At 37.1% G+C, this 18773-nt stretch overlaps 2 protein-coding genes across 2 annotated transcripts in view; one reads left to right on the forward strand and one right to left on the reverse strand.

Annotated features, from left to right (window-relative positions):
• rau (RA domain-containing protein rau) overlaps nt 1-18773 on the forward strand; it is a 200654-nt gene that overhangs the window by 110450 nt on the left and 71431 nt on the right. The gene's annotated exons all lie outside the window — the stretch shown is intronic.
• LOC147066343 (uncharacterized) overlaps nt 6111-18773 on the reverse strand; it is a 112657-nt gene continuing 99994 nt past the window's right edge. Inside the window, exon 4 of the mRNA XM_085955665.1 lies at nt 6111-7735. Coding sequence (XP_085811791.1) covers nt 6111-7337 — 1227 coding nt within the window. The 5' untranslated portion in view covers nt 7338-7735. The remainder of the gene's footprint in view (nt 7736-18773) is intronic.

Here is an 18773-nt window from a genome sequence, read left to right on the forward strand (position 1 = left end):
AAAATATATTCTTATAACCAGGGAACTTAGAAATAATGGGAACTGAAATACATAACGGGTATGGCGATAGCAGGTAACCGACTCGAGTAAGGAAGAATTCGGGAGAAACTTACACACGTGTCAAGAATACGTTTTACGCCGAATACTGAAAACTGCTCTCGGTTTATGCATTTACGCTCATTTAATGTTGGTGTATTACACACACTATTGCACGTGCATAATGCGTGCTTTATTTTCGTAGGACACTCACACATTCAAAACCCTGCATCAAGATGCGGCGTATTGAATATAGCCTATCGATATTCTATTTATTATCTGTTCTGTGCTTATAACCTAGATATTGGATTATTAGTCAGAAATGCCATTATTGGTTATATACAAAAATAATAGTCAGTCTCTATTCTACGAAATTCAAGTGTTTTAAACCTACTGACATAAAAAAAATTAAATAATTACCATCTCAAATAATTATGGTCTTCTTTCCGCGATGAAAGAAGTAATATGGATCAATATACCGGTAGTGGCCTTTTAGATTTTATTGTATTATTTTGTAGATACGTCAAAAGATGTCGGTAAATATGCTTTTTCACTAGCAATAATGGATGGACGTGATTTCAATCCGAGCAATACTATCCGAGTATAGCGGCTTTAATATTTAATATCCGGCGAAAAATGTATCATAGCGCGCTTCTATGGCGAAGCTAAATAAAGAATATAATATAAAAAAATATGTCCGTTACTCTTCGTACAATTTGTTATACTTAATTCGTACGTACGCCTGCCATATTTATTTTCCGGAATGGTAAAATTGCCCCACTCAAATAATACTCGGATTTATTATATTAGTGTTCTTTTGTTGGTATTTTTTTGAAATTGGCTGTGGTTTACTTACTGATCGCAATACATTTAGTTTTTATTGTTTGTGGCTTATTCGTTATTCTCTTATCCAATGGTTTAATTTTGCATCTACACGTTATGTCCAGATCCATAATCCAGGATCCTCTTAACCCGGTCGTATATCAAAACTGGTCCGTGTACCGCACAGCAATAAAACTAACCTTCCGAGAACTGAGATACAGTGTTGCTTGTGAAGACCGCACACATGTACCTAGCGACAGTCACGCGTAGCCTTCGAAACTTATAGATATTTTGAATGCGGTGATCGGCGATCCGGTATAGGAATGACCAATTCGTAGGTGTTTGTATGTGTCTTCGACTTGGAGCTCGAGAAGGATGCAACTTGTCGATTGCAACAGCAGATGTTTTTTTCAAACGAAACAGTAGCTAGCATTCGTGGAGCGTGGAGTTCCATTTGGCAATTGGCAACGTGTGTTTTGGGAATAACTATGACGTTACATCGACGTATTCGACACGTTTTAGGCGAGACGAGTTTTGATGTGAGAGCCGGCTTCGTCTCGACTGCACCGCGTCGAATCTGTCGATGTGATTTTATTATCATTCACAAAAAACATCTGCTTGTCTTATGTAACAAATTTCACTCGACATTTATTAACCGCAGGTAAAATAACAAAATGTTCCATCGGCGCAATCTGCACATGATTTTTCATTTTTTTCGGGTAGCCACGTGACATCACTATCCAAGCATGGTCCTGCCTGTCTGCACGAAAGAGAGTTGCAACACTGCCGGCAGATTTGATTTATGACCACGTCCCAGTCTGGTATTAAGTTTCTATATCTTTCTCATTTTTCCGAACAGGTTTACTGACGTAATCGAGTCTGACCAGAATACATTGCTAAATCTAGTAGTACACAATAAGTAGAAAACACCCGAAAAGTAGACTTAGGACATAGGTCCTAGGACCTAAAGCTAGAATCTAGCTAGACTGAAGAAGAAATGGTTAACTACTGCGCAATAAGGTGCCTGATAAAGGGATGGATGAAATTATCTGGGAAACTCCTCCATCCAGCAGAAGATTTATTCAGGTCGATCATATTGACGTATTCTCTACGCATAAACTGACCTATATTATACTAATTATCTACGTAAAGCTTATACTTTACTATTTAGAAGTAGTGAAAGAACATTCACTTGATTATTAAGACTATCTATCTACAATACAGTAAATCAAAACATATTACATATTACAATAAACACGTTAACAATATTGTTATACAGATTTAAATGCATCGGTAACAGCTGTTAAATAGTTCCCAGATAAAATGCATTATTTTTTTTAATTCTCCGGATACGTGATGTTAGGATACATTTTAAAGTTTTTATAGTATTCGATTATAATATAATGGCCTTCGTATGTATGTCTTTATTGAAACCTTTTATATCGCAAGGTCGACGGTGATTCAGCAACTAAAAATATTTAAGTATAAAAGTGTTCGTTTTGGTATAACGTATTATTATGGTACATTTACAGTTCATGAATTATGTGGAATAGTAGTAGATAGTATTTTATCTTCTAATATGGTTTTTGACTATTACGTGTTATCAGTTAAAATTTTGTAGTTACCACATTGTGATAATGGAACTATGATGAAGAGAAAACATTTTTTTATCTAAAAAAAAACTTATTTATCGATGCAACAACAGATTACTGTTATTTTTGTTTACATAAAAACATTTTTTGTGTTATCTTAAATGCACGGAATCCAAACAATAATGTTTCCTCTTCATATTAAAATATCCGAAAATGTAGTTATTAGATAAGTAGTATCTAGAAAAATATGTCATCGTGTCAATCGTAACGATTTCACATTACATATCATTATTATAACATACTTTTTGTCTAGTATGACTCGGACATAAAATATAAAAAATAATTTAATATAAGTAGGCAGTATGTATGTATTTTCTGCTTAATTGTATTTTATCATATGGGCGCCATCCGCCAGATTTAAGATTTCGATGGTTACGTAATTCCATTAATATTTATATGTAACACATTGACGATTTTAAAATCGTAACGACTTTTAAGTAGATAGGCATATAAACAAACTTTAAATTTAATGATATTTTCTCCTCACGCGTAGTATTGCCATCAGTGATGCCAACCGTACTATAATTATAGTACAATACTATAATTTTAATTCCGCGAAAAATGTAAAATACTATAATTTTACGCCAAATATACCAAAATACTATAATTTTAAAGGGTTCAAGACGAAAAATGTTCCTGTACTATACATTTATCAGAAATACTATAACTTTTACGCCTTTGTACTATAATCAGCATAGAAAAAGATGGTAACACTGATTGCCATATTTGTATATGCTGTATTATAATTAAATAGTACAAAGATAATTTTTTCAGTTTTCTAAAATTCTTTAAGCACTAAGGTACATGGTTGCTACTTCAGTCCCGTGTAGCATCGTTTCGGGAAAAGGAAGTGTGGCGCTAAAATCTTTTCATTCTGACATGGTTATAGCGTCATGGAAGGCGGTCGTGCACAGACCTCGGCTGTATAATACATGGCGGATGGAGATGGGAATAACAAAATCATGTACTTACTCTAATTTATGTATTATACCACTGTTGGCAACACTGTCAACGTGGGCCTAAAACGGCAGTTTCAAATCGTACGCTTTATTTATCGAGATTTAGGTATATATATAGGGATCTCAAACATAAATATACTTATATCGATCTTTGTGTATATATTGATACTTTCATTATAGGCAATTATATAGGTAAGTACATTATTTTTACATAAGGAAAGCAGAGGGGAGATAATTATTATTTGTATTAATTTCTTGTTCTCTCATCACAAATGAATAATTATTATTTGTATTAATTTCTTGTTCTCTCATCACAAATGAATAATTATTATTTGTATTAATTTCTTGTTCTCTCATCACAAATGAATAATTATTATTTGTGTTACTTTCTTGTTCTCTCATCACAAATGAATAATTATTATTTGTATTAATTTCTTGTTCTCTCATCACAAATGAATAGGTAATCATCACAAATATAGTTTTTTTACATTAAAATATATTTAAGTAGATAGATAGTACCTAATCCTAAAGAATTCAAGTAATATCTTAGATATTTTGATATAATTATATTTATTTATCAATTATTTACACCCAATTATTGTTTTTTTGTACTTAATTGTACACATTTCCGATTTGATTTAAATTACCTAAAAGCTTTTTAAATGTCAAAATCAAAAACGATTATTATCATTTCCTTGCCTTGAATTTAATGAATTGAGTTTACCTGTGAATACAAACATACATATAATATATATTTAGTATTAATACATATCTACATATCGCGAAGATAATCTAAAAGCGAAATACTTAATATTATACTGTAGCTTAAAAATTATTATATGAATATGACACTAAATTTAATTGCATTTTTAATGTCCGTGTCAATTAAATGTGTCTACTTAAACAATTATATACATAGGTAAGCGTTGACGATTTAAATTAATACGTTTTATTGGGAATTGCATAGACTAAGTAAAAAAAACAAATGGAATGTGTATAGAAATACAACAAAAAGAATATTTTTTGTCAGACAATTTAAGTCAATTACAAGAATCAACATACCTACTTGTCTACTATATTCAATATAGTATAATAATGTATTAAATATATTGTATTTTTCAAAACGGACGAATCGTCATGAATATACCTACCGTAAATCTTGTCAATAGCATCGTAAACGTTATCGCGTTTTCAATCGATCTATCTCCGAATTTCGGAATGAGAAAACTCACATCCTAATAAATAATCTATGTCCTAGTAAGAATATCATCATCATCACCCGGGGTCAATTCACTGCTGGATGAAGGCCTCCCCAAGCTTCTTCAAACTCTCTCGGTCATGTGTCGTTCGCTGCCACGTATTTCTGCCGAACTTTACCAGTTCGTCAATCCAGCGGCTTTCAGGGCGACCCTGTGGCCGTTTCGTGGGTACCACTGGATGACGGCATTTGTCCAGCGGCCGTCCTTTCGGCGAGCAATGTGCCCCGCCCATCTCCATTTCAGCTGTTTGGCAATGTCTATTACATCGCGTACTCCTGTCTGCTTCCTAAACCATTCGTTTTTCTTACGGTCCTTTCGCGCGATGCCCAACATACACCTCCCCATGCCTCGCTGTGCGACTCTTAGCCTTTGGACATCTCTCGTGTTGAGGGTCCACGTCTCGCAGCCATACGTGAGCACGGGTAGTGTAGGCCTCCGAATCCTCGGCTAGCTCCGGGCCTGGAGTGGAGGTACATTCGAATGTCGGAAGAACAGGTAGGCACAATATTATAGTCAAATAAAAAGAACTATTCACTGTATCAAGTCAATTTATTAGGTTCCGCGACCACCAAAAGTTATAAAGTTCGAATTATGAAAGTCGGAAACCACAAAATATTAAAAAAAAGTCTTATTTATTATATAATAACTAACTATATAAACCAACACATTTATTATTTAATTATTTGAGAACTAATTTATTTTTTTTATCGGTAATCGAGATTACGCGAGCACGGGGCACTGTGTCGAAAAGGTTGGGAACCCGGTCCAATAAAACAGAAATTATAACGCGGATGAAATGGCTAAGTCGCTGCCTGACACTTCGCCTAACGGTCAGATTGACAGTAGGTATAGGGGTGTAGGTATCAACCGGTAGGTATTATGGACCGCGGCGAGTACCTCCCCTCAAGTCCCTCGAAGACTTGTATGGCGAAATGTGAGAAAAATTATACCGCCGACCGTCGCAGGTTCGGGGTAGTAAGAGCAGAAAACGACTGATGCTGGATACTTACTTACTTAGGATATATGCTTTCCTTCTGGGCCACCTCGACGGTATTTTAACGTCTATCCCCTTTATATCTAGTTCCTATCTGGAGTAAGCATGATTGTCTTGGGGAGGACCCGGCCTCGGAGGCTTCGCGACCAGGCGAGGCCGGGTTGTTGATCTGGGTGATCTGGTCTGGATGAATTTAAAAAGTAAAACAAACTTCACGCAGGCGTCCGTCGATTGCTCCGTGCACCTCTTGTAGCTTCTAGCTCGTTCTCTTCATTTCCGTGTTCGCCTTAGCCTGGAAGAGCTCCGAGTATCGCCGCTCGGAGCTCTGCTTCTTGGCAGTTTGGCTGGGGTAGGCTTGGTCCTGGTTCGGGCGCGTGGTCTTGAGGGCTTACTTCTTTTTTAAGAAGTAGGCGCGTTGAGTGGTCTCTTGGTGGCTGTCTTGGTTTTTGTCGGATTTTGGCGTCTTTTTCTTCTTGTTTTTTCTGTTTTTTTTCGGTTGGTCGGGAATCGGCGATGCAGGGTCTGGGGTGTTATTTGGGTCCTGTGATTCATCGTGGTTATTTGGATGGAGTTCGTTAGATATACTTTGTTCCAGTATGTCAAGTTCGCGGTGTTTTTCGGCGACGTAGTCTGGGTCTGGGTTGCAGGAAATATGGTTCCGGCAGATCTCGATGAGACCATTGTAGAATGCGGCTTTCGAGTCAGGGTCAGTGGGCAGTGCTTCATTTAATCTGTCGGCGAGTCCGGCAAAGTCGGCGTGTCCGGCAAAGCCGGCGGAAGCCTGTTCGTGGTCGTCCAGGGTGTCAAGATACTCCTCGGTATCAGATAACGGGGTCTCGGGTCTTTCGACTTCCGGGGACTCTGTCTCTGCATATGAGTTGTTGACAGAGACGGAAGTCTGGGTCTCAGGTGCAGTGGTTGTGGCCGGTTGTGTTTCCGGGGATATTGGTTCGGCCTCAGTGAAGGAGGCAACAACTTCCGTCGAGGTCTCCTTGTGAAGCCGAACGTCTGTCTGGGTCTGGGAAGACGTCGTTGCGCTGACTTGGTGTGTGTTGCGGTGTGAGATGTTGGTGGTGGTGAACTTCCGCGGTGTTTCGATGGTGATATTCCGGCGGAGGGCGTGTTTTAGAGAGTGAATCTGCCTCCCTCTGTCGTTGTCTAGGAGTTTGACTAGGACAAGTGGCATTGGATGCCGGCTCCTGCCCCGCGTCATCCTCCTGACGCTGACGATTGGGAGGCCTCTCTTGAGAAGATCGTTGGTGATGTCTTCTGTGTGCGTGCCGATCCGGAAGCCCCTGATAACGACCGATAGATGGTCGATATCGTGTCCTGAGTGGGTAGCTGGGTGTGCCTCCTTGATCGGCGCGCTGTTGTGATGTGCTGGTGTGTGATGGTGCGGGGTGGTCCTTGTCCAAGTATGCTGTGCTGGTCGTCTCGGCGGGTTGGTGTTGTTCCTCCAGGTAGGAGGAGGGCGGGCGGGAGGGTCTGCGGGTAACGCTGCTTGGGCCTGCTCTTGATATGCCGTCAAGAGCAGGAAGTGCAGCGTCATGAGGTCGCTTAATTTGGTAGGCCGGAATGCGGCGAGTCTGCGTATTTCGATATGAATATGCTCCATCTTGTCGTGGCGGATGGTGATCGGAGTCACTTGCGGTGGGTCGGTTGGTAGTGGCAAAAGTAGGTAGTACTTTGATGGTCGGCAGGCGGCGGCAGAAAGTAGGTACTTCTTTGCGGATCGGCAGGTAGCGGCAAAAAAAAAAAAAGTAGGTAACTTTTTTTTAAATGCTGTTTGGCAGGATGTAGCAAGTAGGTAGTTTCTGTGTCGGCTGGTTCTGCAGGTAGTATGAGAGTCTTGAATTGGTTGGATATCTCAGCTGGAGTCGGAGCGCACGGAAAGGCGACTGCTCGCGACGGGTGCTAGACCGCAAGTGTGATGCTGGATTCTAAAATCACGGGTTTTTATACAGATCTGACCGATTTCATCCCCTTGTCCAACGTTTCGGGGGGTGCGAAAATCTGTAACGGTTTCACTATGAAGATTGGCGGAAATCGTGCCGTGGCCGATTATCCGCAACATCCATGTAAAAGCCGGTTACGCCAAATTATAGGTCTTAGGCGGTACCTCCTGATGGGCGGAACCGCCCTCGCGTCACTTATGTTTTTCTGGTACCTCCTAGTACTGAGAGTACGTACCTTCAGAAGCAGTAGCGCCTTGTTTCCGGCCCAGCCAAGCGAAAAATGTCCGTACGAAGGAGTGCCTGGTATCGGTGGATTCGTTGTCAAATCGCCTATCGATACAGCACACCCCCCGTGTGGTGACACTCCTCATGGCTGAGGGAGGGCCGTCACAGAGGCGGCCGGCCCCGTGGGCTCTAGCGGCGTGACGGTGCCTCTCACTCAGAAACAAGGGCACTCCTGAGTTAGCCTGGATGGTAAGGCTTCACATGCCAGTGGTCAAATTGGCATATTCGTGGCACCAAGCCTACGATAGCGCATACCAATCCTTCGGCCAACTACCGTTGGAGGGCCAATCTTTGAGGCACTCCGACGGCCTGAATACCTCCTCGACGTTGGTCTCAGAATATGAAATCGGTAGGTCATTAATTTATTTATAACATGAAAGTTTAATATTAATTGATATCTAGAGGGAACGTTACTTAAATTGAATATATCTGCGTGCCTGTCGCGCAATCTTTCCTACCTTAACATCTAATACAGCTCGGTGTCGCCACCGGTACATACTTACGACTAGTTGACGGATGTTATTCCGTCAACCAGACATATAGGCAGCAATAATTGTTTAGTACATACTCATACTTCGCCGATCAAAGATTTCCCGCGCCTTATTCCAGTACGCGGTCTCCTTGATCGACCAAAATCATCGATCCGATTCTCCCGTCGCGCGTGAGCGTGACGCCGTCATATACGCGAGCGAGAGGGGCTCTGTCTCTGCAGAGTGGCAAATCGGATCGCGAAATCGGTTTCAAACACGTACGACAGAGACGCCGTCGTACGTCAGAGCAGGAAAGCTGCCGGAATACCGATTCGGAAACGCCGCGCGCGGAACAGCCGTAGCTATTACAAATCGAATTTTAGTATGGAAATTGATTACGCGGGATCGTGATTGAAATCGGATCGATGGTTGCCCTACGTGTTGCTATACTTTGTGATTGCACATATGTGCAAATGGAAGTTTTCGCAACAGGACCTATGAGCATATGTTAACAATCATTGCGCCGCGTACGTGCGATGCGTGGTGACATCGAGCTATTACAATACAACTTAATTACCTTATTTACTATGTACTATAACGCCCATCCATAAGTCTCCTTTTATTATTCTCATTAGTCCTTGCATGTTGTTACATTATTTTATCTATTACATCACAATTTATATTTCATATTTACACTTACTATTCCGATCATATTTTACATCCTATTTAATTTAATTATCCCCTTATCTAAACATATTTAATTCAAAACTTTTATCCTATACTTTATTACCTATTACCTATACTCATGGTCAGTGACCGACTTATTCATCCGCAGTTCACCCTGAGAAGTCGTGGGACCTGTCAGAGCAAACTGCGGGACTTATACACATGAAATATATCGCATGCTTTTGTTCGGCCTTGCCGGGGTCGTCATCCTTACGCCGGTGGCACATTGACTACCAGGGTCAGACCGAGCGGCTGGGGAGCACTACTCCTTATGGGAGCGCCCCCCACAGGGGCGGAAAAATCAGTGCGTGACAGTAGCACACATTGGTCGAACACCCTACGCTTAAGACACACTGGTAGGTCACTCTTGAAGATACTATTCAGACGATCGAAAGCACTCCATCCCAGCTTTGTTCTTCGAGCAATTTCATCGTGCATACTTTCACAAGACCCAAAACACCTCCAAGGTAGAATGCAAAAACTCGCGGATGTCAGTCAAACGGCCGGCCTAAAGATAAACGTCTCAAAGACAAAAGTGATGAGGAACTGTTTTTCGAACCCTGCGATTATGTGTATTAATGGCACCCAACTCGAGCAAGTCAGCAGCTACGTCTATCTCGGACAGCAGGTGTCCATAGACGGAAGTATGAATATGAATACTAATAAACCTTCCTCATACCTTATGATTTATTTATGTCTAGTTACTGAAAAAACAGTTTAGTTGATTAATTACCTACCTATATTAAGTTTATTTGTTATAGTATAATCTGCAAGCAATATTTAATAATAATATATACCTTATTATTTCATTAAATGAATCAAATTATGACCATTTTATTCTTAACGGATGTTGCTACAATAACAAAGTAAGTAGCTTAAATTAGACTCCATTTTTCATTGTCCTATGAACCATGTCAATGTCAAACAGTGATTGCACCTCAGTTCACAAAATGGCAAGTTGCTATTCGATTTGTGCAATTCAATACACAACGTTTTAAAACAGTACCTATAGTCATTTATTTCCTGCAGAGGTGCCTTTCTTATTTTGAAATTTAGTTTTACTAAGTTATTTAATACAGGTTCTTATATTTCCCGATCAATTTCACCCAAGGAAATACACCTAATTGGCATCCTGTCTTTGATTATTTTTTTTCTTTAACCGTCGAACGAAATAACGATAAACGCTTATATTTTATGTAAGTATAAGAAAAGTGTGCCATTTTTTATATTTCAAATAAATTAATTTCAAGATGACTTAACCATTTTTTTTACTATTCAATCTGATTTTTGGCTAATTATTTATATTATAATGTAGATCCGTCGGCCACCTGTGTTTTATACTTTGCTCTACAAATAAGACAAGAAATAACGTATATTATCTATAGTTCCTGTTACGGTTACCAGACGGGAAATTATAGTTTGTATTGAATTATAATATGCAATCAATTTAAGTCAAGTAATTAATAATAATTCATTGAAGTTAATTCATTTGAGTATCGATTTATTGAAATCAAACTTTTTTTTTGATAGCAAGTCATTGTTCATAATTATTAGTAATTAATACCAATCACGACGTTTCATCACAATTCTGCATCTAAGAAAAGCTTTGATTCTCTCTTAGATACTGACTGCAATGCAATCTTTAACGTACAAATACGAAGATTCTTTTTCTGTCTTTTTCAAAATTTATTTTTCGAAAGAGAATATAAAGATTAAGGCGGAATGTAATGATTTTCGCAAAACTTGCAATTTAATAGGTAGGTATATTCTAGTAATCACTTTCATCTAAAAAAATCAAAATACATATCAGAACATTACAATAATATATTTTATTTTGAGTTTAAAAATAAAATTAAAAAAAAAAAGTGCGTTTTTGGTGCGCTCGATTTTTATTAGTGTTCGTATTTTATAAATATTTATACACCATTGAGCTTTAATGCGGTTATAAGTTATAATACTAAAAGCTCGAATCGATATTTATACGAAAAACAGGTAATATGTTCATTTATATTTCTAGAATAATTATTGATGTATTTAAAATTAGAAACAATATACGTCGATTAATTGACACAGCATTAATTTGGTAGAATTCCATTTTACAAATGTTAATATAAATTATATTAAATTATACAGGTCGATTTTTTTAAGTCGATAGCTATTTCCACTGTCACACCATTGTCAAGATTAGTAATAAAGACGTAGACTTGATAATGGTGTTGCAATCGAAATAGCTATCGACTTATATATGCCGTAGAATTTAATATAATTTATATTAATCATTTTACGTCAAATTATATTTTTTTTCAAAATAGTTTTTTGACCTATAGAACTTAATGATATAAAATGTCATGAAATATGAAGTGCCAATTAAAATCCGACTTCTAAAAAATGCACATTCTATATAGTTGTGTCTAAACTGTAGTTTATTTTTTAACAAATCAATACAATCTATTAAAAATAATTTTTCAAATTTACTCACAGAAGTATTACGATTTTTTTAATCAAATGTATTTTAATTATATACTTACCAAATCAGATGACGACATTAAAATTCGAGTGGAATAACTAAGTTATCTTCTTTATTATATAATGTATAGAGCAATTTCATGAATTACCTTTTAGGGCGCATCGCTAATAGATGCGTTTACCCATTGAGCCGATTCAAAATAATTGGAATTCTCAGATTGCTTCTTTAGTACCTTCTATTAATAAATAATCATAATGATTACACGCTAGGAAGAGACGAAAGCAAAACGATACAACCATTAAGACACTGGCCGGAACTCATACATCAGATGTTTACAAGATAACACAGATAGTTTTGTCGCTTGTGAACTAAAATTCCATTAACTAACTGGTTTGTTAATACATAATGCTAAGTAGAAATCATGTGGGTTAATTTAAAAATCTACCTCATCTATACGATCATCCATCTATTTTCTATGACTACATGTTAGTAATTCAATGAACATTTTTTACATAATATGTACTTACATAATATAGTAATGAGTTGGTAGCAGGGAACTCAGAAATAATGGGAACTGAAATACCTAATGGGTGTGGAGTAACAGGCAACCGATCTCGAGTGTGGAAGAAACGGGATAAACTTAAACACGTGTCGAGAATACGCTTGTCCTTCGTTCTGTGAACTGATCTCGGTTTATTTTATTTTATGATTATTTTTAATATCTACTCTCGCCATATTAAAAATGCCTTTTATGCAAATAATATGGCGGGGTTAACAGGTTGCTTGGCGCACATAATTGAGCGCTAAAAATGTTATAACTGTTGGTATCTATTCAGTACTCGTGCTATCGACAGTTAGTGGGTCTCACAGGGCAGATTAATAAGACAGATAGGTACCTATAAAATGTAAAGTCATTCGCCATAGACCAAAATTTTGAAGCCGAATTTTGTTTATGTTTAAATGCCGGTCAGACCATAAAATATTTGTAATGCAAAGCCTCTGGAACGTCTTAAAATAGTAGCTACCTACAGGACAGATTAATAAAATTTCCGACAGGCTATATCCCAATACAGCACATTTGACGTGAGATTTTGAATGTGTGTCCTATGAAAATGAACAACGCATTATAGACGTGCAATAGTGTGTGTTGCAACCTTCAATACACCAATATAAAATGAGCGTCAATGCATAAGCCGAGAGCAGTTGTCAGTATTTGATGTATGACGTATTCTTGACACGTGTTTAAGTTTATCCCGTATTCTTGCACACTCGAAATCGGTTGCCTGCTTCTCCACACCCGTTAGATATTTCAGTTCCCATTATTTCCGAGTTCCCTGATAGTACCATTCATGAACACACGTTTCTATTATTGCATACAGAAAATAACGTTATTATTTTTTTACACTTGTATATTTCTCCACCATCGAGAATTAAACCTTGCTACTACTACGCTTAGAAGGTAACGCACTTCCCATTATTTCTATGTTCCGTGTCGATCTATTTCTCTACCAACACCAATCACTAATCAGTTTGACCTTCTTCATCCAGTTGTCATTATCAAGCATATATTTTGTTATTTTTTTATGGAACCAATTGAGGCTTCGGTAACAGTCGGGCTCGCGAGTTTGCGAAATGCCAGGCGTTCTACTATAATGTGTCGGTAATCAGTATTAGCAATAAGTATTGTTTTGATGATAATGATTTAAGTACAATGTCAACAATATTTGAATTGTGTTGGTAACAGTGTTGCCATTTAACCGGTGCGCACATGTTGTCAAATTATTCGTCGGTTTTGCGAACCGGTTGTTCCTTGGTTAATTTGCTTCATGCATAATATTTCTCGACCACAACGGTCGTGAACCTATGGTGCGTGGGTGAATTCTAGTGGCACGCGTTCGAATTTTAGAACCATGTAAAATTGTAAAACCTCTACAATTGGCAAGCGTTCCTGTACGTACTACCTAAAAAAGCTCTCAACTTAGTTTAAAAGTGGAAAATAAAAATGATGTTCTTAATTTGAAAAAAACAACCTTTTAGTTTTTTGGCATATCATAAAAAAGTTCACTATCCATTCTCTAGTATGTAGATAACTTTAGTAAATATATACCAATTAATACGATCGGCCGAGGGTACCTACTTGATGTAATTTGAATTTAAATTCTAATGTATTTAAATATATAAGTACTTACCTACCCATTTTTTTTTTTTTTTTATAGAATTATTAATAACCATGTCCTTGCTTTTTCGTACAAGGTGGTTGTTAGTAATTTTGAACAATCACAAACACCCAGGCTTTGAGAAAAACACATAAATGTTTTTGTCATGACCGGGAATCGAACCCAGGAACTCTCGGGTGGAAGGCGAGCGCCTTACCCACTGCACCACGAGAGCCGCCATTATGTGAGTGTTTCGTATATATTTTTATTATAGTAATTCCACAATATATTATTTTCTTCCCGTGCGCAAGAATTCAGCAGGGCTAATTTGTATAATGTCTATAGTCGCTATCGCCGACAGTGTTTATGTCGTTCATAGGATTTTTCTCGCTGCGCCCGATCCCGCTTTTTGTTATTCGTCCGAATTATTGAACCTCATTTTCAATATACCTAGTACATCTGTGAATTTTCATCTAATAATGTTTGTTGTTTCGAATGCATTTAACTGAAGTTATATTTGGACCGTTCTGGCCATGGATTTAAGTATAAACCGCAACTCAGCTGTAGAGACCTCAGAGCAATAATAATCATACTAAAGAGAGATGGTATTAAATTTTAATCGATTTGAATTTTGTATTGTCCGTCTAAACCAGGGGTATTCAACCCGGTCCCTACCGCTCACTAGTGGGCGTTCCAGCTTTCATGGTGGGCGGTAGGGGTTTTAAAAAAATACTTAAAACTACTTTAAAATTTACTTCCCTATTTTATAAATCGGGTCTAGGACAATTTGGCACCGGACAACTGGACGCCACGGAATTCGAAAATAAATCGACGTTAGGTACTTATAGGCACTTTAATAAAAATATTCAATATTATTATTTATATATGATTATATTATGATTTAATAGTTGGTAAGAAATTAAATATGCAGACGTAAACAATGATTTAATCGTGCATATGTTTAAGTTCCAACGAAAAAAGAGTTTTTTATTTAATATAAAGCCTTAGGCATGGTAATTCTCAATCCGCGATAAGGAATACATTATGTTAAGAGTAAAATGAATTCAAACTACTAAGTAGTATATAGAAGCTGATTAAAATACCTCGTCTACACGTATCTACGACAGTGCGGCATCCAATTGTCCGGAGGCCAGTCGTCCCATTCCCTATAAATCACCAATACTGTGGAACCGGTGGGCGGTTAGAAAATTATACTACTAACAGAGCTACAAAAGTGGGCGGTAGGTATAAAAAGGTTGACTACCCCTGGTCTAAATTCTAGTGAAGTCGTTTTCTTTGTGTAAGTCGCATAGTATAACCTCAATTTTCGTATTATTAATTTAACTATTAAATGGTATACCATCATCTTGCTAATCAATATGGCTAACAAATTTATACTTAACACAGTTAACCATATTTTATATTAAGTTAAGTAAAACTATTCATCAGTAACTTTATATTTCGCATAGAAAAACTATATATTATAGCAACATGTACCTACCTACTCCCGGCTTGGACATATGCATATAAGTCAAAGTAATATTTACCCGTTACCGGCTTTTCTTCTAGTTTCACTAAGTCGATTGTTTCAATGTCTTCTATTTTACTCTAACGCGCATATTGCGTAGGGAGATTATATGCGTGCCGAATGCTTTTTCACTCGCACTTATGGCTATTTTTTTTCATGCTTTGGTCGACACCAATAATTCAAGATTGTCGTAAAAAGTACCAAAAAAATACGTCGAATTAAACTGAAAACCTTCTGTTGGTAAATAAAGAGGGCACCACTTTGCTTGTAAGAAGAACAAAGTGAGTGAGATTATCTAAGTAGCACTCTGGGAGTGTAGCATGCTGTTTGTATGTATACGATCTTTACGAAATGTTTCCATACCATTAGTGACACTAATATCAGGCAGTTTGACACTTTTTTGGTGGCATTATAAAAAAAATGATGCTGGTATTATAATGATTTTAGTTCTTTTGTAACTACTCTCAAATGGGATAATGATGGACGCAGCGACCGAAGTGTTGCATCAGTTTAAACTTTTAAACAAAACATTACTGCGAACACGAGGCGGCGTGGGAAGACAGAAGCGGTTTGCCTTGATGAACCGATGCATGAATATTATATATAAATACAATCAGAAACAATGACAAAATACTTAAGAAGAGTTTATAGTATATTCTTACCTTATCGCGTGCAGCCCTTATGCATCCGCCCTCTTTCTGTATTAGTTTCAAATTGTCCGCAAATTCATTAGGTGGGTATCTATCTTACTTAGTGGCAATTTTCTGTGACGCAAATACCACAATCCGGGAAATCAGAAATAATGGGAACTGAAATATCTAATGCAGCGATACTCAACCTGCGGCCCGCGGGCCACATGCGGCCCTTTAAGCTTTTATGTGCGGCCCGAAACACATTTATTATCAGGAACATGATTTTTAATTTTGAAATAAACGCTTGGGTACACATTACTTTTGTTTATAATTTATAAAATCTCAAAAATGTTTGTAAAAAAGAGGGGGTTTCATGATTTTTTTCGTCACACCATTAGTGATGCGGCCCGCGTTACTTTACAAATATATGTATTTGGCCCGAAGAAAAAAAAAGGTTGAGTATCATTGATCTAATGGGCAAGGAGTAGCAGGTAACCGATCTCAAGTAAGGAATAATCCGGGATAAATTTAAACACGTGTCAAAAATACGTTATAGGTCGAATACTGACAACTGTTCTCATTTAATATTGGTGTATTACATACAATATTTGCAAGTGCATAATGCGTGTTTCATTTTCGTAGGACACTCACACATTCAAAACCCTGCATCAAAATGTAGTGTATTGAATATTGCCTACCGGAATTCTATTTATCTATTATCTGTTCTGTGGACGCAATAGATTCGATAGAAGATTTAAAAGGGGGCCTCGACACAGTTCAATCCGCTCATACAATTAATAGGTTATACCAAAATATTTCTCACATAAAATATTACGCAAAGCATAAACCCTTCAAATAACATCATTAACGTACGCGTAACACAATTAAATAAATACGTCTCTACCAATGACATTAATATGGACGAATCATCTGGAAAAGAAAATGACACTCACTTTATTGTCGGGTCTGCCGAATGGCATAATCTGTTCTAACGCCATTACAATAAAGGTGATATTGCTATAAATTCCTGATGCTTTTTGTTGGGTCTGCCGAATGGTTCGGTTCGAACGGGTTCGCTCAAATGAACATTGACATTAGAAACACTGCTCTAACGCCATTACAATAAAGGTCATATTGCTATAAATTCCCGATGCGTGATATCGCATAATGGAAATTGCGTGACGTCTACCTATACATGCGAATGCGCGAATTTACTTGCTAGCTACTGTATTGAGTGCGTCGTCCATTAATAATGTCATTGGTCTCTACACAAAAATAAACTACTACATAATATTGTTACGTGTCGCCAGTGTCACCTCTATAATAATTATTTTCGAGAAATTATGTGATTTATGGTTTTAATTTTTGTTCCAGGGAGAGTGGCAACATTAGTCGTTCCTAAACCCTCCACTGATCTTACTTATCATTTATTTTCGGCTATCGTAAACAGACGAATACACAAAAAATGACATACGCACCATCTACTGAGAATTAGAATATTTCCACGAAACCTACCTTCCTATTTCCTTGCGCAATAGATAATATGTAGCAAATAGTAAGTAGATACGCAAATACGTATAATTCAAACAGCATCCTTACAAATAAGTCCCCGCACGCCACTGCTATATGAGTAGTTACGAATCCACTTTCAATACTGTCATAGTATAGAATTTTAGTGTTTATTTACAGTTATCTTAACTAAATAACCAACGAATAAAAAAATGATTAGATAATTGGACTGATATGGAAAGAAATCCTTTAAAGTTCTAGAGTCAGAGTAGGTAACTACAGTTAAGAGGTAATCCCCTCTGTCTCACAAGTGCAATAAATCTATTAAAGACAAGTGCATCACTGATAAAATAGGATGGATCCGCCCCTGCTAATTAAGTCTTAAGTAGGAAGCTGATACTCTTGTTACAATCGGCGTCTTCCTATGAGACATCGATGTATCTAAGCCGGCAGACTCTAGAGAACACATTCCTTATGATTAAAATCTAGAAGTTGTCTTATCTTATGATCTTATAATGTGGATTAATCTAGTGGTTAAATAAATTGAAAATTGGTTGTGGTTGTTATAACAACGTAGTATTTTAGTTTGTCGGTGGTCTTTCGGAGATGGGAACATTGATATTATGTCATTGTTTCTTTGTCAATATATTATTATTTACAACACTATTAAGTTCTGCTAAATGGTCATAAAACTGCAGTTTTGTTTGATTGTGGCTATAATCATTAAAATATAATATTATTATAGCAATGATCAACTTAATAATGGAATGAATAATGCTTCTGTTTTTATTATAATATTTATAATCATCATATTTATCGTTGGATTTTTAAAAATGGCGGATACTGATATTTTATTTTCCGGCGGTCTTTTGTTTTTCAATTGAATTAATTTGGTGATTTAAAAACTTTAATTTATGTTATATGAACCGACAGACAAACGACAAACTTGTGGAAATGACGTATTTGCTGCGAATTTTGAGATCAAACACATTTTTCCAAGGACCAGCCAGATAGCAGACGAGCGATTCTAGGAAATAGGAAGTCATTAGAAGAATTTATGAAATCCGATGCCATGTTAAAAGGCGCCAAAATCACGGCTACCGTTTGTCATTTAGGGATGCATATTGTATTACAAAATGTTTACAAAAAAAATTAATGTGTGTGCCAAAGTTCTGCCACAAAAATAATTTGAGTTACGTGTGTTCGAATAATAATTATATAATAATGAAAAACGCATTATTTACTATTATATTTCATTGTTTGATTCATGTTTATCTGGTCAACAGAAGATTTCCTATACCTACAACAAAATACACAAATTTC

This window comes from Rhyacophila brunnea, unplaced genomic scaffold (genome assembly GCF_057557595.1).
Source record: "Rhyacophila brunnea isolate RB1 unplaced genomic scaffold, BYU_Rbru_1.0 scaffold_5, whole genome shotgun sequence".
Lineage (NCBI taxonomy): Eukaryota > Metazoa > Arthropoda > Insecta > Trichoptera > Rhyacophilidae > Rhyacophila > Rhyacophila brunnea.